General features: G+C 39.4%; 1 protein-coding gene across 6 annotated transcripts in view; it reads right to left on the bottom strand.

Moving 5' to 3' along the window:
* Positions 1-3,263: 3,263 nt before the first annotated feature.
* rnf220a (ring finger protein 220a) overlaps positions 3,264-23,712 on the bottom strand; it is a 560,193-nt gene continuing 539,744 nt past the window's right edge. For all 6 annotated transcript variants that reach the window (XM_069938838.1, XM_069938836.1, XM_069938841.1 and 3 more), the window contains one exon: positions 3,264-5,540. In XM_069938838.1, the coding sequence (XP_069794939.1) occupies positions 5,469-5,540 (72 nt within the window). In that variant the 3' untranslated portion in view covers positions 3,264-5,468. The remainder of the gene's footprint in view (positions 5,541-23,712) is intronic.

Below are 23,712 nucleotides of genomic sequence, written 5' to 3'. Positions count from 1 at the left end.
AGTTTACACTGAGTTTGTCAACATTGAAATCCGAAAACTAAAGAAACTTGTTCCTTTATGTTAGTACCATACAAGAAAATAGGTCGCAGCTGAATGCCCTACTTACACCATTGAAAAATGAGAAGTAGCTCCAAATATAACTCACTCATCTTTGCTGATAGGGAACTCTGATATTTTCAAGTCAAGTTCAAGTTTATTATCATCTGATTGCACAAGTACAACCCTAGCAGTGTTCTCCGAATCTCAGTTGAAAAATATGTAGGCAGTCAACCAGCCATGACACACATACAGACAAGCTCTACATATACAGGTCAAATATACACATATAAAATAAATATTCTTTAGAAAAATTAGAGACTTGGATGGTTAGTGTGAGCAGTTCCTTTGGTTGTTCATCATCCTCACTGCCTACAGGAAGTAGCTGTTTTTAAGCCTGATGGTGCAGGCTCTGATACTCCTATATGTCTTTCCCAACGGGAGTAGCTGAAAGATGCTGTGTGTGAGGTTGTAGGGGACCTCAATGATGTTACACTAGAGCTTACAGCAAAGAATCTCTCATTACTCTTTTATATATGGTGAGTTACAAAAAATTTATTATTTTCTTTACAAGTATTTCAACAGCAAGACTCAGAAATCCAATACTTTAAAGTACAGGCTTCACACGGAGACACAAAGCGCAAATTCTACAATAAAAGGCTTTTGGTCTATGCCAAAGTCAAGCACAGAATGCATCAATTTTACATTTGCAAACCAGACAGAGGATGGTTAAATCACTCAACCTTACAGTATTCTTTTCTACCCACAATGCAGTCCTGCTGTTTAAATGATCAGTGAGGGAGGTGGGAAGGAAGGAAGCACTCATAAAAATGCAGTTCTAACTCGTTACATCTTTGGCCTTATTTTGCTTATTCCACAGTTCAATTCTCTTGTTAGATCTTCAGAAGATTCACATAGGATGCACAAAGTCACCTCTGGCTAAGGAACCAGCATTTAATTAGGATAAGCAGAATTGCAACAATAAACTTGAATTAAGGTCAGAATATTATTTTTAATGCATTGGAGAATCAATGAATTGACATGGAAAGGCAATCTGGGGTGCAGTGGAGTGGGGGATTGGGACTGACGGAAATCCGATGAGAGATGGGCTGAATGGCTTCTATGTTGTAAGGAAAATATATGAACTCCCATTTGAGCCTCTTGTTATAATTAGTTCAGCTACTCCACTCGTCCGACCCAAAACCTTCCCATTGCCCCTAATATCCATTTTTTTGAGGGAGATGTGACAGGAGAGAAAAATAGTAATAAAGTCTCTTCTAAATGAAGAGGCAAGCCATAGTTGAAGGACATTTGGCTTGTTCTTCTGTCATGGATGTCGCCCAGAGGATCCAAAGAAGGAATCACATTGAGGCATAGAGTGCACTCTTGTGGGAGAAACTTCTCATCTTAATCCAAACTACATATGCCATGCCATATTCTGAGTGAAATTCTTTTTGCCTTAAACTAACTTTCATTTTGAACATCAGAATTGTTAAATCAACTTTGAAGAATAAATTATCTTTACACAATATCTCCGGCTTGTTTCATTGCAGAGGAACAGCAAAAGATGTAGAACACAAAACACAGCCCTGCATTGACCTTTGATAAACATCATGCCATACAGAACTATTGGAGGTAGTGTGGGTTTGGTCTTATTCTGCATTTGTACAGCTTAGCATGTTGATTCAAAGTTATTCTAATGTGCAATTGGCACAAAATTAGAACAACTGAACTTATATCAATCTTGCCCTTTTTTTGGCTGGGATAAAAATTCAACTCCAGAAATACGCTTGCCATTTCAGCTCCAAGAGTGTCTGTCACTTAATATCACTTGCTTTGCTTGATGCCTGGCACTGTACAGATTATTGCAAAGTTATGCAGTTCTTCAGAAATATGGAGTTAATGAGGAACTAATGCAGTCAAATCCTTCTTCATAATTATTTGAAACAAGTTTCCTGAATGCTGGTTGCAGACCATTGGGAAAAGGATTTTAACAGATGGTACAAACATCATAATATGCATGGCTAGAAAATATTCTTGATGAACCACAGAATTCAGCTGGCACACTTAGATCTATGGCTTGAACTAGAATTTTTTGCATTCATTAATGTCTTAATTTTTTAAAAAATCTCTCCCTTAAATAGCAGAGGCCTCTGAGATTTTGTTAGCAGTGATAGAAAAAAAAAGAAATGTAAAAAGTACCATCATAAAAGGTGGAAACACTCACAAAGAATAAAATTTCAATTAAGAAAACAAGGAAGGCACAAGAAAGAAAACCTAAAATTAACTATCTTTTCTTTACTGTGTTGGCTCCTCAAACATGATTCAACTTTGCTAATACTGAAGAGTTCAGTCAGGGTAGTAGGTAACATGGGCATCGTTTCTAACAATCAAATACAAGAACATTCTTACATGCACTGAATACCAGATGATCAAATCACCTCGTGGATGGGACAACACATGTTCAGAAACTATAGCACCAGATAATTGTATAGCCATTTCCATCCTGTCAACTTTATTCCTCTCTCAACAAATTTGAAAAATGGCTAGCAAAACAAGATAAAATTCTATACCATTATATGAGAACTGGTTCTGCTTTATCTGTATAAGTAGATTATAGGAAAACTGGACAATCAGTACAAATTTCCTTACTTGGCATGTTCTTGCTTTCATACTGACTCTGGCTAGAGCAAGCATTGAAGATTTTTCACTGCAGTGATACAGGCAAAACTTTAGGACACAGTTACTTTCACATGGCTCCTCATAGATATATTGCAGGGCAGAAAGGTGGAAGAAAAGTTAGGTGGCCAGACATCTAATTCCCAAATATCACTGGGGAAAAAAAAACCTATTTAAACATCACTTGATCTGTGCATTATAAAAAGGGCCAGAATTAACAACAAAGAAACCCAGTGGAGGGTGTGAATAGCAGCATTTCTTATATGATGCATTTTGCCTCAGAAATGTCTTCATTTGCAGAATGTTCTGAAATAAAAGAAAATTATGCAAAATCCTTATTTGAGCAAAAATAAACAGCGAATGCTGAGGCTAAAAGCTCAAACACTTGTCAAGAATCAAATGAAAACAAATGATTATTTGATGGTATTGCTGTGAATTCAGCTCATTCTCAGGAAGAATTGCTCAACTGTGCAAATCACCATTGTCATCCTGGAGTGCAATCATTGGATTGTTGTACTATATGAATAAACCATTAACTACTCCCCCTCCAAAGTTCATGATATTTATTGTAAGGAGATACAAAGAAAATTATTCAAACTATAAAATCAATATGTTTCACAAAGCAAATTGTATTACAAACCCAATGCACTGATTGTATATGTAATAGAGAATTTAGGTTCACGCTGTTTGTTAAATTGGTCAATTGTTAGTAGTCTGGTAGGTTGTACATTTGTATCAGTTTTAAAAACAGTTTCATAAAGATCCAGCTGACATTCGCCTTAATGTCCCTGATATTTCAGTCTGAGAGAATTGCATCTCGTTTGATCTACCATCAATATCACCCAAATTTAAATGGGTACTTAGGACTCCATGTAATCTCCAGATTTGACCGTGTATTTTTAGTAAAACAATAGTCTAAAACCTCTTTGCATTGGTGTAATTGTGTAAAACAGGCTATGTGTTTTTTTGAAAATACCTTGGAATGATCAACATAGAAAGTGAAAACTTGAAGAAACTTCATAGTTAAATAATTTGCTTCTGTACTGGGACAGACAATCACAATTTATTTTGCAAGGATATTTAATATTTTATTAGCAAATGCCAATGTGTTATTGAATTTTTCAAGCTTTCATTAAAGTCATAAAGTCATGAACTGTAGCAACAGGTTAAAAAAAAATCCCAGCGCTCAGGAGATATCTGGAAACGTCAAAGCAGCAACTGGTCATTACAGTGAAAAACAAAAGAAACTATGTAAATTTGTAAGGAATTGCAACTATATCCAACCTACATCAAAAAGGTTGTTGCATTTAAATTTCATCAGATATCTTGCTCTGGCCAGAAGATTCCTGTCACATCAAAGGTTAATTTCTACAATAAACTTATATTTTGTTTCTTTTTAGATCTGTGGGCTGTCATAACCCACAGTGTTTTTTTTTGGAAGAACTGGGTGGGTTTTAATTGTTCCATTTGCTTTATAATCTGTTCCATGGCAGCCAAACATTTTGTATGCAATTGTGAGCTACACATTTTCGAGATCATCCCAGAATGTTGCATTAATGTGATAAAGAAGAGAATCAGGAACCAAAGTCTAACCACCTTATTAACAAGACACAACACTAAAACTGAGAGACTTATTATGATGGGCTATACAAACTTTAACAATCGGTAACACCAGAAAGATTTTGAGAAACAGTGGATGATGCCAATTCAGTTACAATTTTTGTAAGGGGCAGTGTTGCCAAATGCTGCAGGTAACTGTGAATCACAAAAGCCCTGCATCCCTTTCAAATTCTATCTTCAAATTCTTGAGTATATTCCTTGAATTTTCACATGAATAACAAACATTATAACTGGTTACATATTCTGGTACAACTGAGACACACAGCACAACGCTGGTCCACAAGAACAAACACAGCTTACAGTTCAGGGAGTGGACTCCGGCCGCGTCATGGGGCTCAGCCTGGTTCTCCCTCAGTGGACTGTTGCTGTGACTGTCTGATATTTAAAATGGGTCAGGGTTCTAGTACAAGCAGCCCATTTGTTACAACTAAGACAAGCCAACTTGTCTACATCATTTAGCATTTAAGTTATGGGTATTATTACAGCCATTATCAAAGCTGTTCCTTTACTTTGAATGAGAAATATACACCACAAATTATTCATTAAACCAGATTCACTTTTAACCAGCAGCTCAAGATATTTAAATCTTAGGCAGCCTGGGTAAAAAGTACTGTAGGTTTAATGCATTACCACTTCTCTTTTTTTCTCTCAAAAACGATTAAGGACTTATTAGTATGCACTGTTCGTAAGTCTATTCCATTTATACACAATCAATGGTGTAAACATATATAATTTATATTACATGTGCTTCATCTTTTGTTTTTTTTGTCACTATAACACCACAATAGAACACGGTACAGGTCCATTCACAAAGTATGTCTTTTAGTAGACGTAGCTTCCAGAACCAGGATTAGGGAGGAGGTTTTATGCACGTTCTGAGCATCAATCATGTGATAAAACTTGGGTGGGTATTGGGAATCCTTTTTTCATAAATACATCTAATAGGATAACCAAGTTTTCCTTTTGGATCATTTGCTTTTCTTCTTCCAATTATTTAAGAGAAAAACAAAAATGGAATATTTGTACACTTTTTTGGTGCTACCCCACAATTGTTCACAGTCTTCTTCCTGCCGTGAGGCATTGTGTCTAACTAGACCAGGATAATTGTGGCCTTTCTTCCGTATACCATTCCTTCACAAATATACGCGCCTGAGATCTCCAGGGGATGTGATGGTGTTGCACTGTGGACAAAGCTTCTTGGCACCCTACAATAAAATAAATATTCAGAATTAAACATTTGAATATCAACTATTAACAATGTCCTATTGCACCTCCTTCATGCATTAATTTGAAAAATAATTTATTGGGCTTTTAACCTTATGTCAACTTTTGAGTTTTTAATATCACTATTTTTTATTTGTATAATTTATTTCCAGAATAATGAAAAGTATCATAATTTTCAAATTTCTCTCCACATTATAACACTTTGGAATTTACATAACTAGTTTCCCGAAAATATTTTCTAACTTATGTTTCCCCATTTCTCCCAATGCTGAAAATAATTTCTCCTTTTGATCATTCTTCAGTACATAGCATTTCTTCAAGCAAATCTTTTGATACAAAGTTTATTCAGATACAAAGATAAAAATAAACTTTTTCCTTTTACTCTTAATAATCAACTTTTGAAAATATGGAATCAGAAAGGAATCACGATTGTACAAGATTGCTATGAAGCTTGTCATTTCTTTTCAAATACCATAAAGTACCCTTTTTTGTTATTACCAAGTTAGTGCTTTAAAGTTGCCACGGTAGTCAGGTGAGAAGAAAAATTTGTATTCATTATTACAGAATAAAATTCCTAAGTTAGATTTTCATAAGTCTAGATTAAAGAGGGAAAAAGATTTGGGAATAGCAATTGATCAGGAAGATTGGAGACATTTATGTAAAGATAGTATGACTAAGATTGTCAATGTGAGATATAGATTCGTTCATTATAATTTTATACATCAGTTATTTTTTAACTCCTGAAAAATTAAAGAGATATAATTTAATTTTTTCAGATTTATGTTCTAGGTGTCATAAAGAAGTAGGTTCTTTTTTACTTTCTACTTGGTCATCTGACACTATTAAACCTTTTTGGATATGACTTAAGGAGGTTTTATAGAACATTTTTAAGATTAAATTGTTGATGGAACCAACATTATTTTGATTAAATAATGCCAAAATGTTTGAAATTGATATTAAGTAGGTATCAAATTGCATTTTTGAGATTAGCCTTGGCTGTAGTGAGAAAATGCATAGTGATTACATGGAAAAATGAGATTGATTTAAGTTTGCAACAATGGCAATATGGAATTGAGATAATGTATTCCATTGGAAAAGATAACATACAATTTATGTGACAATTCTTTTTTTTAAATCGGAAAATGTGGAGCCCTTACTTGGATTATATGGGATTAAAGGTTTGAACTTTCTTTGACACATTGTGGTGGCGTTTCCATAATCCGTGGCATTTAATTATGTTATTGATAGGTGTATCTCCTTTCTTTTTTCTATCATTGGGGTTGGGGGTAGAAGGGAGAGGGAGGGATTGGAGGGAGAGGTATTGGGTGGATGAGAGAGATTGGGGGAAGGTGGATTTGGTATATACCACATTGTTTTTTGTATATGATTTATCATATTCAAATATATTTGAGTGTAATGTGTCTTAAATTTTAAATAAAATATTCAAAAGCAAATCTTTTGAAATTCTTTTCTGATAACAACTGTATACATTTTCACAGTGAAATCACTTGAAAAGGCAAAAACAATTGTACATGAAATTTGCTTTTCCTGGGTTAGTTCAGTTAAAAGCCTTAATTGATATCCCTCATTGCTTTCTCTGAAAGTCACTCCAAGTGCATATTTCCTCCTACCCGCCATCATTGGAGCTTGCAGGAGATAAAAGAGATTTGTTTCGTTTGTGATTCTTACATGAGAACTTGGGTGCATGGTTGGTACTTTGAACAAATACTTTCTTCCAATTTAAGTAGAATGTTTTCCAGAAATCATTAAAATTAAGACAAAGTGGAATGACTTTTAATCTTCCAAGAATCTGTATCGTAGAAAAGTTCTTGGTATCTTTTGGCTGAAATGTAGTTTCTCAGACTATACCAATCAACTGACAACTCATTTATCTATCAGTATCTGAAATGTAGAGATACAATGCAGATCTAAACTGCCATTAAAGCAAACTGTTTAATTAATTCATCATGAATTAATTTAACATACAGCTTTAGGAAGTGTACAAAATAATGAAATTTGTTGAAAAACTTGCATTTATAGGCCAGTGATCACATTTACTTTCTTATATTTTACACAAGTAAAACCAATAGATCGACTAAAACTGGTTACTGCCATCTAAAAAATTAAAATCCATATAAAAGACAGGCTGGACTGATAGTGCATTGAAAGAGTCAATAAAAGGCCTTGACCCAAAACATTGACCAACCCTTTCCATCCATGGATGTTGCCTGACCTGCTGAGTCCTCCAACTTCTTGATCATTCCATCTCAAAAACATTTGGAATAAAATAAACACAAAATGCAAAGCACAAATATCCTATAAACTAAACAAATAATCTGATAAAATACACTTTACACTCATTTACACTAATATAGTGATATTAATCTTGAGAGAAAAAGAAGCAGAATTCGGCTATTCAGCTCATCAAGTCTGATCCGCTATTTAAATCATGGCTGATGCATTCTTCTTTTTCAACTGAATTTTCCTGCCTTCTCCCCATTACCTTTAACACCCTTACTGATCAAGAATCTATCAACTTTCACTTTAAATCTACCCAACTAACCCAGATTTTAGAAAATAACCTGGGAGGAGTACTAAATAAAAGTCTATTAAATGAAATATAGCCGTATAAGGTTAAGAGAGTATGAAGTAATATGGAGAATTAATAAAAGGACAGGAAACATAAAATTAGATTAGATGCATTTTTTTTTAGGCTGTAAACCTGCAACTCATAGGAAACCACAGGTATTATTTCAAGGGCGTGAGGACCAGGTCATGCAGCATCCATAGGAAGTCAAAAGGCAACCAATGTTTGACTGGCTGAGGACTGAAACACTGACTGCCTTTTACTTCCTATGGATGCTACATGGCATGCTGAGTTTCTCAAGCATTTTTGTGCTTTGCACTGGACCCAAGCACCTCTTCCTCTGCCTTTAATTCTGTTTATCTGCATGCGATCTTGCACCACCAATTGAAAATAACCTCCAATTTGCAGCTGTTGGGCCCAATTGTGAAACTCATTCAATTGTGTGACATATCCCTATGGGGTTGAACAAAAATACAGTAGAAACACAACAGGTCACATGGTGTATATAGAAAGCAAAGGGATATCACCAACATTTCAGGCCTGAGGCCTTCATCAAGTATGAGCTCAGGCCTGAAATGTTGATGATTTCCTTTTGCTTCCTCTAGAAGAAACTCAACTGCATAAGCTGCTGAGTTTTTCCCAGCACTTTTGTGTATTGCACTACAATTACAGCATCTGCAGACTTTCCTGTTTAACTCCCCATGGGGTTAATAGTTTTTATAGAGCTCAAAATATTATACTCCAAGTAATTATGAGCAGTCAAGAGGAATTCAATGACCTACACAGCCCTTGTTTTCTCTCATAATGATTACAAGTGAGTCTGAAAAAGCAAATAAATTATCTACAACCATTAGTTCATCTATCAAAGAGAGTGACAGCAAAAAAAAGGTGTGAATAGTCATTAGAATGAGTGGTTACCTCTAAACTACTATCAGAAGCTAAAGGGAGATCATGCAAGAACAATAGCTGCTAACTGCAATGCCAAAGCTCAATATTAACAGAGTAATCAGTAAAATAACCTAAAAGGTTTGAGTTCACTTGACAACGAAGCTTGTTAATCTTGTTTGCTTTCAACATCCTTGATGGTGACAGCACTCTTAAGTTATAATGCTCTGACAAAAAAATGGACATATTTAACATTTATTTGAATGAACTGTTCAATCATTCACTTTGGAAATTTGATACTAAAACCACAAAGTAAATGGGCATATTTTTTTTTTTTTTTTTTACACAGAAACTTTGGAATTATTCTGAAAAAAATCAGGATACTCAACTGTGTCTCAATGTGATAATTTACACAGGGGCACTTTTACACAGCCTTCCTGTGTTGTGGAGTTTGCCGGAGGAGGAACGTTGTATTCATTAGCTCTGTTACTGACGGAGTGGCTGAGGTCAATTTATACAGCAGTCACTCTGTAAAAATGTGTAGGGGTATGAGTGGAAAAATTACATAATGGAATTTGCATAAAAAATTCTGTCCTGACATTTTTATATTGGCACTGGAGCAGAAATTTTCTGCTGTTCAGTGGCTGTGTAAAAATGCCTAACAAAGTTCACAAAAGAAATCTAGGTTCAGGGTTTCTGCGGTAGCTTCCTAAAATATCCTGCATGGTCTTCCAAAATCATCCTCAATTGAATATCTGAGGTAACATACATGGTGGCACTGGTATATTTTGAATAATCAAATATCAATTCCACAAGTAACAGGGAGAGAACCAGAAATTGTCAACAAGCTTTGAACCTTTGAATCCCTGCGCAGTAACTTCAGCCACTTCTCTTAAAATGCTGGGCACCTGCCGAAATTTTGTTCATACCTCAAGCCCGAAACGTCAGTTAGGTATCTTTATCTTTGCTATACAAAGTACACTGTTCGACCTGCTAAGTTTCTCCAGCATTGTGTTTTCCTTTCAATCACGCTGTCTGCAGACTTATGTTTTACTCCCCCCAGCAGTATTTCTGTTTCATATCTCAGAAAAATTAGATTAAGATTTGCATTGATAAGAATCTATGAATAGATATTCAGTAAAATCCTAAAAGTATAAGATAAATGAAGGAGAAAAGTACACTGTTGTTCAAAGCATCCAGAGAGAAAAAAAATGCCTGATCACCTTCCAAAGTATTTTGAAAAGATACACTAATTAATTTTCCATTTCTATTATACCTTAGATGTCTATTTCAGAGTACACAGAATGTATATAGCCAGAAGACCACAGATTCAAGCTCCATGGCTTCAATTCTGCTATCTGTAAAACTATTACTGAGTGTTCCTCTGTACATAGCAAGGTTAAACGAGTTATTGCAGGGAAGCAGATTAGCCACTCACTGGACTTCCTATAAGCAATACACAAGGGCTCACTGGGGAAAACCTGGCTATTCATTTTCTAATAAATCACAAGTTCAAAAAATACAACTTCCCCTGCAAAGCGAACATGCTTTATTTTTGGATACACTTTCCACAAGACATGAATCAAGTTTTACTAACAGCTCAGATAGATTTATAGTCTGAATTTATTTAGTCATAAGTATTTTATCAAAAGGTCAGTGATAGGATACATCTGAAAGCGACAATTTTTCTTTAACATTTTGAGCAACAGGAAAGAATGCTACTTTGCAAATCGCAGCAGGTACTCTGAATCAAAGATTGTCTTCCAATTTCGAAATCCAATGTTACCATGCACACCTAGTCCAGCTGAGATAGTCTCAATCATGGGAGACTCCAAATTTCGGACTAGATGGTAACAACAATCAAAGATGATAATGAGAGAATAATTCTGAAGCAGGTATTTTGAACTTGGTTCGTTTTAAAAAAACAATTTTACCCTTGTAAGATGTCAAAGGACATGTCAAAGACTGTATCCGAATAAAAATGAAATGAATGAAAAAAAGAAAAGTAATAAACGACAAACCCTAACCCTAATTTCCACATCCTTCTTGTAAATGGGCAACTGGAATTGCACAGAATAATTTTACAACCTGAATATTTTTGTGATCTGGGAGAAAAGCATGAGACAATGGACAGACTTGTTGGCATGGGAAAAGGGCAAGAAAATGAAATAGGCTACCATTGGGAGATCCCTGCTATTGCAGTGGACAGAGCTAAGGTGTTGAACAAAGAGATCCCCAGTCTGCATCCAGTCTCTCTGATGAAAAGGAGACCAACTGGGAGCACGGGATATAGCAGATCATCACCCCTGCAGATTTTTAAGTAGTGTGCACTGTCAGACAGAGTCGAACCTCAAAATGGAGGAACACCTTGTATTCAATCTGCACACACTCCATCCAGATGGCATTATAATAGACTTCTTTGATTTCTGTTAGCCCTCCTCCTCCCTGTCTCTTCCCTTTCCCTCTACCTATTTCTCTTTTCCTCTAACTCTGCTCTCTCTCTTTTCCCCTCTCCTCCAGGTCTCCATTAACAGAGCCACCACCTCCCCTGATTAATTCTCACCTTTCCTTTCCATGTCCAGTTATCACCCTTTGCCTTTTGGCCTGTGCTCCTTCCCCTATTATCTCTTCCCTTCTCCCCCCCCAGCTTTTATATTCAGGCACCTGTTTGCTTTTTGCTCATACCTTGAAGAAAGGGTCAGGTCGAAACGCTGGTTATACATCTTTACTTTCTGTGGACGCTGAAAGACCCCGAGTTTCTCCAGTATTTTTGTACAATAGCTTTAATACAATGTTTAAAAGGCATTCAGGCATAGATAGGAAAGGTAAAGAGGGATCTGGTTCAAATGCAGACAAATTTTGAGCCAAAGGGACTATTTCCATTATGTTCACTCTATAAATCCTGAATGTATCAACCACATTTCTTAATTTCTGGAGATCATAATATTATAGTGTTCATTTCTATAGCACCTTTAATGTGGAAAAATGATTAACAAGTGTTTTCAATTAAAAGCTTTTGTTGGTCATGTTAAGTGTAATTAGAGTAGATGGGCAAAACACTTAATCAAAGACAGGTTTTAAGGAACAATATAAAGTTGGAAAGAGAGGTGAAAAGTTGAGGATATTTATGGAGGAATGTCTAGTGTTTAGGACTTTGGCTGCCAAAGATCAAAGTTCCAGTTTTCGTGGTTGTAAAGTATTTTGAAGAATTATAGGACTGGAAGTGATTACAGATAAGGAGGTGAGTTACCTCAATAAACATCTCAGAAGTGTAAAAAAACAAGTGTAAAGACAGATAGCCTTTGTCTTTAAATCGCTTCACTTACTACTTCCATAAGGTTTGAAGGCAGACTGACTGGCCGAACTCATTCCATCTTCCATCCGCCTAGGGGGCAGGCCCAGAGCTGGAGCGAAGTCACTCCACCTCCTCTGTATAATGAATGCCGCTGAATACAGTTCCAAAGGGGAGGGCTGATGACATCACAATGATGCCATCAGCCCTCGACCCAGGGGTGTGAATTTAAAAAACCCCATATGGTTAATAGAGGCTATTACGTTATATCTGCCTGAATCATAAGACTGCTTGCAGAGATCTCCACTAGCGCTCTTACCTGCTCTTCAGTTGCCATTTTCGAGTATAGGCCACTTTCCCTTATTGGTGGCGGGTGGCGCTATTGTACCACTCGTCCCCACATCTTTCAGCTCAGCTCCGCATAAAGGCACTGTGGGATCTGCATTTTAGGTCGTCACCATAAAAGGTAAATTCACCTTTTTTTAAAACTGGAGTCGGCTATAATGCAGGGTTTCATCATAAAAAGGGCCAATGACCTGAGCTGGGTCAAGCACATTGGTCATGAAAACAGACCAATGCTACTACTTTCTTTGAAGACTAAGGAAGTTAGTCATGGTCCCTTTGTCCCTCAACATCTTTGACAGATGCATCATTGAAAGGATATTTGTTGGATGTTTCAGAGCATGGTATGGGAGCTGGCTCTATTGAAGACTGGAATCTACAGAAGGTAGTGAATACAGCTCAGAACATAATGCAAACTTTCCTTGCTTCCTCAGACTTTGTCTAGATCTCCCAAAAAAGCAGCTGACGAAGTGATGGACCTATCACTTCCAAGACACACACTCTTTTTCCCTCTATCTGGGAAAAGGTTCAAGAATGTGAAAGCATGCACCAACAAACTTAAAGACAGTTTCTTTCCCCACAGACATTGGGCTCCTGAATGAACCTCACAATGTTGTTACATAATGCCCATGGTAATAATTGTTCTTTTTTAACAATGTAACTCAAAACTCTGTAAATTATGCTCTTCCAATTTATGTGGCTGTATGAATAGAGGAGCTAACCTGTGAAGACGGCTCGCAGAAGAACCCATCTTACTGTATTAAGTAGAATGTTTCAAATGAACATAATTATAAACAATGGAACTTGGTGTTGAGATGGAAACTATGGTGTTGGCATGGAAATGTGGTCTGAAGCATACCCAAGTTCAAATAAACCACAACTGCGAATTGCTTTGTCCAGTTTCTGACAATACGTAGGAAAACGTCAGAATCTGCTGACAGACAGCAGAGCTTGTGATGACACTGAAGCTAATAAGGAGTGGTTATCTTAAATTTATCAAATTGAAACAGTGAAATTCTATGAAAGAGGTTGATAATGATAGCTGCTGAGAGGCTAAGAAGTTCAGAGACTTCAGCTTGGCACTCAAGGTGATTGTACCTCAGGCTGGAGGATAACCTGTCCTCTCTGGGATGCAACACCTCAGCAACTGGATTCTGGACCTTTTGATTGAAAGACCACAATCGGTCCACATTGGTAGAAAAATGTCAAGTCCCATCTTGCTGAGCACTGGCACACCTCCGAACTGTGTGCTCTTTCTGCTACTGTCCATGATGCTGACACACGATTGCACTGCCAGATTCAGTTCAAACAGAAGTTTGCGGATGATAAACAGCAGTTAGCCTCATCGGCAACAATGAGGAAGCTTACAGAGAGGAAATGGAAGGCTCGTAAAATGACGCGAGAACAACAGCTTGAGTCTCAATGTGGACAAGACAAAGGAGATGATTGTGGACTTCAGGAGGACGAAGGTCGGCCACTCTCCACTATATATCAATGGTTCTGTCATGAAGAGTGTTGTGCAACTATCCTGGACCCACAAGTTCTCCTCATTAGTTAAAAAGGTGCAGCAGTACTGACACTTCCTTAGAAGGTTGAGGAGGGCAAGGCTACTGGCCCCCATCTTGACAACATTTTACAAAAAGAACAATTGAGTGTCCTGTCCGGCTGTATCATTGTTTGGTAAGATAGCTGCAAAGCCTCAGATCAGAATTCAAAATAGAGGATCCTCAAAACAGCCAAGATCATTGAGATCTCCCTTTCCTCTAGAGACAACATTGCTTTAATAGGATACAAAGAATTATAGAAGACCTTTTCTATCCCGCATCAAGTACAGCCTCAAAATCAAACTGCCAAGCTGGGAAATAGCTTTTTCCCCCAGTCTGTGAGATTCCTGAACAGTATCCTGTAAGTGAGTAAATCATCCCAAAATATTTAGAGCCAGTATATATTTATTTAAAATTATATTTTTATGATTTTTTTTGTGTCCTTTGTATTGCATTTGTTTGTTTGCAACCCCTGGTCCAGAGAAATGCTGTTTCATAATAAACTTGAACTTGAATTACTTCCTCTGGCTGGAGGGAGGAGAACAAGGAGGTATTAGAGACTGCATACTTAGGATAGATGAAGTGAAATTTATTTTTTTGAGGCTGAATGATTATGAACCTCTGGAACTCTCTTCTCCAGAGTCCTCTCAATTTTAAATTCTTACACATTCAACAAGGGGACACAAAACAAATCAATCAGCAGTTTCAAATATAAAATTGATCAATCACAATCATATGATCTGCTCTGATTTTTTTCTGCAATTTTTTTGTCTTCAAAATAGATCCAAATCATTCCAGTTCATGGTTCAGAACAGTGGTTCTCAACTTTTTTCTTTCCACTCAAATACCAGTTTAAATATTCCCAATGCCATAGGTGCTCTGTGATTAGTAAGAGATTGTTTAAGGTTTTATGTGGGTGGAAAGAAAAAGCTTGAAAACCGTTGTTTTAATCGTAGCTAATTGACTCGTTATGTGCACAATTTCATAAATCCAAAGGAAATGGGCCAATGCCAATTTTTCTCAAGCAAAATATTTCAGTAACAATTGGGTCTAGAGCGATGGTTCTCAACCTCCCTTTCCACTCACATACCAGCTTAAGCAATCCCCTACTAATCACAGAGCATCAATGTCATAGGGAATACTTAAAGTGGTATTTGAGTGGAAAGAATAAGGTTGAGAACCACTAGTTTAGATCAAAAGGCCTTCCTTTGAGCTTCATTTAAAAAAATCAAGGATTCTGCAATACTGTATTTTGGAAAAATAAGGCACAATAGCTTAAAGGAGGAAGGTAAGCTTCCAAATGGTGTAGACTTGTGAATGAGTACAATCAAGTTAAATAAATATTATTAGCAAGTATGCAATTACTCAGGATATGGATAAGACAATTCCTCCATAATCTCCATCAATACTGGAGCAGCACAGGTCTGTGTACCAAGCCTCCTGCTCTACTTGCTTTACTTGGCTCAGTAGCACTACACACCATCTACAAATTTGCTGATGGTACCGCAGTAACAGTTGTATAAAAAGAGGCAAGAAGTTATCATACAGGAGAGAGACTGAAAATTTGGCTGAACTGTGTATTAACAACAACATGCATTCAGTGTCACCAAAACCAAGGAGCTGAGGGCTGCAGTCTCCAGTGAGCAGCAGTATGGTGCAGGGCACCAGAAACAGGGAGAACATGCTCCTTTGAGAAGGAGAAACAGAGACGACGACCTTGCGGCAGCAGACCAGTGAGGCATTGAGTGGCTGAGGGACCCACACAGGGGCTGCAGCTGCTGGAGATTGCTTCATGGGAACCAGCTATAGGAGCCGGGATTCAAGAAGGTGCTGAGGGCATTGAGCACTGAAGACTCTCTGATCATTTTGGAGGTTTGGATCTAGAGCTTAGGTGGCTGGTTGACCAAATCTGTGTAGCAGCAGAAGCTGTGGGAGCACTGAAGGTGAATCCATGGACACTCAGCAACTCTAAAGGGACTCTTTTTTGCTTCTCTTTCTTACTGTAAGGGGAATCAGGCAACACTAATGGCAACTCTTTGTCTGCCTTATACATATCTGGATGGGCAGGGATTGATTAGGGGCACCCAGCATGGGTTTGTAAAAAGAAAGTCATGTTTGACGAACCTTGTTGAGTTTTTTGAGGAAGTGACAAAAAAAATGGTTGAAGGTAGGGTGTTTGATGTGATCTATTTGGATTTTAGTAAGGCTTTTGATAAGGTTCCACATGGAAGTTTAATAAGGAAGGTTCAGTCACTAGGAATTAATAGAGAGATTGTGACATGGGTTCAGAGGTGACTGAGAGATAGACAGCAGAGAGTCACGGTGGACAACTGTATGTCAGGTTGGAAGCCTGTGACAAGCGGGGTGCCTCAGGGATCGGAGCTGGGTCCCTTGTTGTTTATCATTTATATTAATGATTTAGAGGAGGATGTGGTTAACTGGGTAAGCAAATATGAGGATGATACGAAAATAGGGAAAGTGGTGGATAGTGAGGGAGATTTTCTTGGATTACAGAAGGATTTGGTTTGTTTGGAAGAGTGGGCTGAAAGATGGCAAATGGAATTCAATGTAGACAAGCATGAGGTGTTGCATTTTGGTAAAAATAACCAGAATAGGACATATACAGTTAAGGGGAGGGCATTGAGGCACCCAGAGGAGCAAAGGGACCCGGGGGTTATGGTACAGAGTTCACTGAAGGTGAATTCCCATGTAGACATGGTGATTAAGAAGGCTTATGGTATGCTGGCTTTCACAAATCATAGTAGAGTATAGGAGCTTGGAGGTGATGCTGCAGCTTTTTAAGGCATTGGTGAGGCCAGGTTTGGAGTACTGTGCTCAGTTCTGGTCTCCAAATTATGGAAAGCATATAGATAAGGTGGAGAGGGTGCAGAGAAGGTTTACAAGGATTGTCTGGCTTATAGCATCTGGATTACAGGGAGAGATTAAGGAGACTGGGACTTTATTCATTGGAACGTAGACAACTGAGAAGGGACTTGATAGAGGTATTTAAAAATATGAAAGAAATAGATAGACTAGACATAAACAGATTCTTTCCCCTGAGGGCAGGGGAGGTTGGAACAAGAGGCTATGAGTTAAGGGTAAGGGGGCAACACTTTAGAGATGGGTTTTTCACTCAGCGAATGGTGACAGAATGAAATGATCTTCCGAATGAGATAGTTGCGTCAGGGTCCCTTCCGTCATTTAAGAGAAGGTTGAATGTGTACATGGAGGTGAGGGGGTTGGAGGGTTATTGGCGGTGAGCGAGAGGTTTGAGCTAGTGGAGTTGTTCTAGTGAACCGGTGCGGACTTGAAAGGCCGATATGGCCTGTTTTCGCTCTGTAAATGGTTATATGGTTACAGCAGGCAAAAGGCAATTTAATGTAATATTACATTACATGGAAGACTACACAAAAGAGTCTGGAAAAACAACCAACTGAAAAACCTCACAAAGATTAGCGTATACAGAGCCGTTGTCATACCCACACTCCTGTTCAGCTCCGAATCATGGGTCCTCTACCGGCATCACCTACGGCTCCTAGAACGCTTCCACCAGCGTTGTCTCTGCTCCATCCTCAAAATTCATTGGAGCGACTTCATCCCTAACATCGAAGTACTCAAGATGGCAGAGGCCGACAGCATCGAGTCCACGCTGCTGAAGATCCAGCTGCGCTGGGTGGGTCACGTCTCCAGAATGGAGGACCATCGCCTTCCCAAGATCGTGTTATATGGCGAGCTCTCCACTGGCCACCGTGACAGAGGTGCACCAAAGAAGATGTACAAGGACTACCTAAAGAAATCTCTTGGTGCCTGCCACATTGACCACCGCCAGTGGGCTGATATCGCCTCAAACCGTGCATCTTGGCGCCTCACAGTTCGGCGGGCAGCAACCTCCTTTGAAGAAGACCGCAGAGCCCACCTCACTGACAAAAGACAAAGGAGGAAAAACCCAACACCCAACCCCAACCAACCAATTTTCCCCTGCAACCGCTGCAACCGTGTCTGCCTCTCCCGCATCGGACTTGTCAGCCACAATCGAGCCTGCAGCTGACGTGGACTTTTACCCCCTCCATAAATCTTCGTCCGCGAAGCCAAGCCAAAGAAAAGAAAGAAACACGTTCTGTACTATTAAATGACAATAAATGAAACTTGAATCTTAAATTCTTCACAAATCTAGGTGCCTCAGTGGGATCTTTCATCCCTTAAGTTAACAGATCTTTCCCAAGCCTAATGATCCATACAGTGCCTGCATAAGTTGGCTCAACATATTCATTAATCACCTCCACACATAACCCTTTTGTTAAATTACAGAGATTTGAGGACCCAGGTTAAGTGAAAATGCTGAAATTTGATGAAGAGTCAAGGATCTGCAATGTCAACTGTGTCTCCTTCCACAAATGGTGCATGATGTGATGAATATTTCCAGCATTTTCAATTTTTTTATTGAAACTGTACCCCTCCCCCCAACAACTTGTTGGAATTAAATGGTCTTAAATGAGTCATCCCAAGGCTGGATGCAGTTTGATGTTAGACCATTTCACCACAAGATATAGGAGAAGGAAGCCATTCAGTCCATCGAGCCTGCTCTGACATTCCATCTTGAGCTGATCCATTCTTCCATTTAGCACCAACTCCCTGCCTTCTCCCCATAACATTGGATATCATGACTATTCAGATACCTATCAAACTGTGCCTTAATGATAGCCTCCACAGCCACCTGTGGTTGTAAATTTCAGAGTTTCACCGCTCTCTGGCTAAGAAATTCCTCCGCATCTCTGTTTAAATGGTGGCCATTTAATACTGAAGTCGTGCCCTCTTGTCCTAGACTTCCCTACCATGGGAAACAACTTAGCAACATCTACTCTGTCCAGGCCTTTCAACATTCAAAATGCTTCTGAGCTCCCCCCCACCTCATTCTTCTGAACTCCAAGGAGTACAGTGCAAGAACATAAAGCCTGCTTTTATCCCTCAAAGTATGAATGCTAACATTGCATTCATCACCACTGACTCAAACTTGGAAGTTACCTTCAGGGTATCCTGCACGAGGTCTCCCAAGTCCCTTTGCACCTCCAAATTTTGAATTCTTTTGCCATCCAAATAATAGTCTTCTCTTTAATACCTTCACCAAAAACCATGATCATACACTTGCAACGTTGTATCCTAATCTAAGCATCTCTGCAGCATCCACCTCTCCATTTCCCCATCACTACGTTCTCCTCCACCTATTTTTGTAACATCTGCAAACTTAGCCACAAATCCATTTAGTCTGCAATCCAAATCATTAACATACAAAGTAAAAAGAAGTGGCCCCCAACACTGACCCCTTGGAACACCACTGGTAACCAGTAGCTAACCAGAACAGGATCTCTTTATTCCCACTCGTTTCTTGCTGATCAGCCAATGCTCTACCCTTGCTAGCATCTTTCCAGCAATTCCATGGCTTTTATCTTGTTTAGCAGCTTTATGTGCAGCACCTTTGTCTTGCCTGTTTTCAGTTTCCTCAAAAAACTACAATAGATTTGTCAGGAAAGGTTTTCTCTGAAGAAAACCAGGCTGACTTTGGCCTATCTTGACATGCACCTCCAGATAACCTCATCCTTGATAATTGAGTCAAAGTTAGGCTAACAGGTCTATAATTACTTCTCCGCTGTCTTTTCAAATAACAGAGTGTCCTTTGCAATTTTCCAAACCTCCAGAACCATGCCAGAATCTATTGATTCTTGGAAGATCATTACTATTTCTGCCACAACTTCTATAACTACTTCGTTCAGAACCTGAGGTTGCATTTCATCTTGTCCAGGAGACCTCTACCCTTAGACCATTCAGGTTCCCAAGCATCTTCTCTCTGGAGATTGTGACTTTCTTCCCTGACCCCCTTGAAACTCACATACACTGCGAATGTCTTCCGCAGTGAAGACTGATGCAAAATACTCATTCAGTTCCTCTGCCATCTTCTCGTCTCCCATTACAATTTCTCCTGCGTAATTTTCTCACAGTCTTATTTCTATTCTTGCCTCTTTTTTTACACAATATACTTAAAAAAGTTTCTGGTATCCTTTTAGATATTTCCTAGCTTCCTTTCAAAGTTTTTTTTTTCTCCTTCCTCATGACCTTCTTAGTTGCCTTCTGAAAGCTTTTAAAAGCTTCCCTGTCTCTCCCACTAATTTCTGCTTCCTTTGGCTTAGACTTCTCTTGTCAGCCACAGTTGTCTCATTTTCCCATTTAAATATTTATTTTTTGGAATATACCCGCCCCCCCATCTTCCTTATTTATCGCAGAAACTCCAGCCATTGCTGCTCTGCCATCTTCCTGCTAGTGCACGCTTCCAACCAACTTTGACCAGTCCTCTCTTGTACCTCTATAGCCCCTTTTATTCCACTTTTATACACAGCTAGCGCAGTAGGCAGCACGGCTGGAGTAGAGGTCAGCACTAACAACCAGTATTTGAATCTAGCTCTGTCTTTAAGGAATTTGTACATTTTCCCCATCTCTGCTGGGTTTCCTCCCATCCTTCAGATGTATGGGGTTGTGGCTAATTTGGCTGTAGTTGGCCGCACAGGTTTGAATGGGCAGAATTGGCTACTATATCATGCTGTAAATAAATACAAAAATAAAATAAATTTACAGACATATCTGTTTTAGTTTCTCCCTCTCAAACTGCAGAATGAATTCTATCATATTATGATCACTGCCTCCTAAGGGGTCCCTTACCGTCAGCTCCCTTATTAACTCTGGTTTATTACATAACCAGGATTGTCATTTCCCTGGTTGGCTCAGACACAAGCAGTTCTATGAAAAGCATTTGATAAATTCAACCAGCAGAACTACCCCATCCTCTCTGCCTACCTTTCTGTCCTCCCGATACACTGAATATCCAAGAATATGTAGTTCCCACCTGTGTTCTTCTTTCAGCTGCGACACAGTGATATGACACATATCATACCTGCCAACTTCCAGCTGGACGACTAGATCGTCAATCTTATTTCTTATACTGCAGGCATTTAAATACAAGGCCTTCAGTGCTGTATTCATCGACCTTTTCAATTTTGTTTCCAAAGTACCCCAGTTAAATTCTTACACTTACGATTTTACCCTATTGACTACCGACCATTCCTCACAATCTCACTATACAGTGTCTCTACTTGTGTATCTTCTGCCCTATTCACTGCCCTCTTATTTTGGTTCCCAATATCCTACTAAACGAGTTTAGACCCTCTTCACAGTTCGAGCAAACCTGCCTGCCAGGATATTAGGCCCCCTCCCATTGAGGGCAACCCGTACTTTTTGTACAGGTCATACCTTCCCTCGAAGAGATTCCAAGGATCCACAAATCTGAACCCCTGCACACATCACCAATCCTTCAGCCTCGCATTCATCTGCCTCAAATTCCTATTTCTGTCCTCACTGGCTCATGGTACAGGCAACAACGCAGAGATTACCACACTCGAGGTTCTGTTTTGTGCTTCTTTCCTAACTTCCTATATTCTCTCTTCAGGACCTAATTCCTTTTCCTATCTACGTCAATGGTGCATACATCTGGCAGCTCACCCTCCTGCTTGAGAATGGTGTAGACTTAACATACCAACCTGGAGTCTTGATGTTTCACGGAACTACTTGTCTGTCCCCCTAACTACTGAATGCCCAATTACGATAGCTCTCCTCTTCTCCCCCATCCAATTTAAATTCTTGTTTATTTATTATCTGATTGCACAAGTACAACCCGACGAAACAGCATTCTCCAGTCCTCAGTGCAAAACATGCCAACATGTAACCAGACATAACACACAGACACATGCAATACTTTCTTTGGCTTGGCTTCGCGGACGAAGATTTAAGGAGGGGGTAAAAGTCCACGTCAGCTGCAGGCTCGTTTGTGGCTGACAAGTCCGATGCGGGACAGGCAGACACGGTTGCAGCGGCTGCAGGGGAAAATTGGTTGGTTGGGGTTGGGTGTTGGGTTTTTCCTCCTTTGCCTTTTGTCAGTGAGGTGGGCTCTGCGGTCTTCTTCAAAGGAGGTTGCTGCCCGCCAAACTGTGAGGTGCCAAGATGCACGGTTTGAGGCGATATCAGCCCACTGGCGGTGGTCAATGTGGCAGGCACCAAGAGATTTCTTTAGGCAGTCCTTGTACCTTTTCTTTGGTGCACCTCTGTCACGGTGGCCAGTGGAGAGCTCGCCATATAACACGATCTTGGGAAGGCGATGGTCCTCCATTCTGGAGACGTGACCCATCCAGCGCAGCTGGATCTTCAGCAGCGTGGACTCGATGCTGTCGACCTCTGCCATCTCGAGTACTTCGACGTTAGGGATGAAAGCGCTCCAATGGATGTTGAGGATGGAGTGGAGACAATGCTGGTGGAAGCGTTCTAGGAGCCGTAGGTGATGCCGGTAGAGGACCCATGATTCGGAGCCGAACAGGAGTGTGGGTATGACAACGGCTCTGTATCTTTGTGAGGTTTTTCAGTTGGTTGTTTTTCCAGACTCTTTTGTGTAGTCTTCCAAAGGCGCTATTTGCCTTATCGTCTCAGATGGTTAATGTGAGCAGTTCATTTAGTCATTCAGCATTCTCACTGCCTATGGGAAGGAACTGTTTCTCAGCCTGGTATTTCTGGCTCTGATTCTCCTGTATCTCTTGTCAGGAATAGCTGAAAGACACTGAGGAATGATAGGGGTCCTCAACAACTTTGCATGCCCTCTTTGGACAACAATCCCAGTAGATTATGTCGATGGAGAGGGATGGAGAAGAGGAAGACCCCAAAGATCCTCTCCACCACTCTTATAGTCACGTGGATGGACCTCCCATCCAATTCCCTACAGCAACCATACCACAAAGTGATGCAGGCGCACAGGATGCTCTCAATAGAGCTTCTGTAAAAGGTTGACGTTGGCGGCCAGTAGCCTTGTGCGCTTCAGGACGTTGGCGGCCAGTAGCCTTGTCCGCTTCAGTCTTCTCAGTAAATGCAGTCACTGCTATGCCTTCCTGACAAGTGAGGCAATGTGTCCTGATTAGGTTACTCGTTAAGTGGACTCAGAGGAACTTGGTGCTCTCTATTCTCTCCTCTACCAAGTTATTAATCTGTAGTGGATGGTAGATGAAAGCCATGATCACCTCTGTCATCTTGTCCACGTTAAGACTCACGTTGTTATAATCATCGTTGTTGTGTTACAGGGTATATTATAGTTATTATATATTAATGTCTTTAAAAGAGATAGATTGTAGGGGTTTAGTGTGTAAGTCACTTCATAAACAGAGTAAACACTTCACAAAATAAATCTCATTTAAAATGCAAGAGCTAAGCATAAGTAGAGACATTATTTTCCCAGTGACTTTACAAAGAAACTTTGATGAAACCCTATGAAGACTTCACAAGTAGGTGTTAATTGGACTGATGCTGTGGAGTAAATGGACTATAGTCTTTAAAGCAACAGATATCCAGGCTCACAGATTGATTCCAGTAACAGCAATCTGTCTGGTTGCAGTTTGCTGTTCTAAGAGGGGTCATGTGAT

Source organism: Narcine bancroftii, chromosome 5, assembly GCF_036971445.1.
Source record: "Narcine bancroftii isolate sNarBan1 chromosome 5, sNarBan1.hap1, whole genome shotgun sequence".
NCBI classification, from domain to species: Eukaryota; Metazoa; Chordata; class Chondrichthyes; order Torpediniformes; family Narcinidae; genus Narcine; species Narcine bancroftii.
The sequence above is the reverse complement of the archived record's forward strand: the minus strand, read 5'-3'. Positions and strand labels throughout refer to the sequence as shown.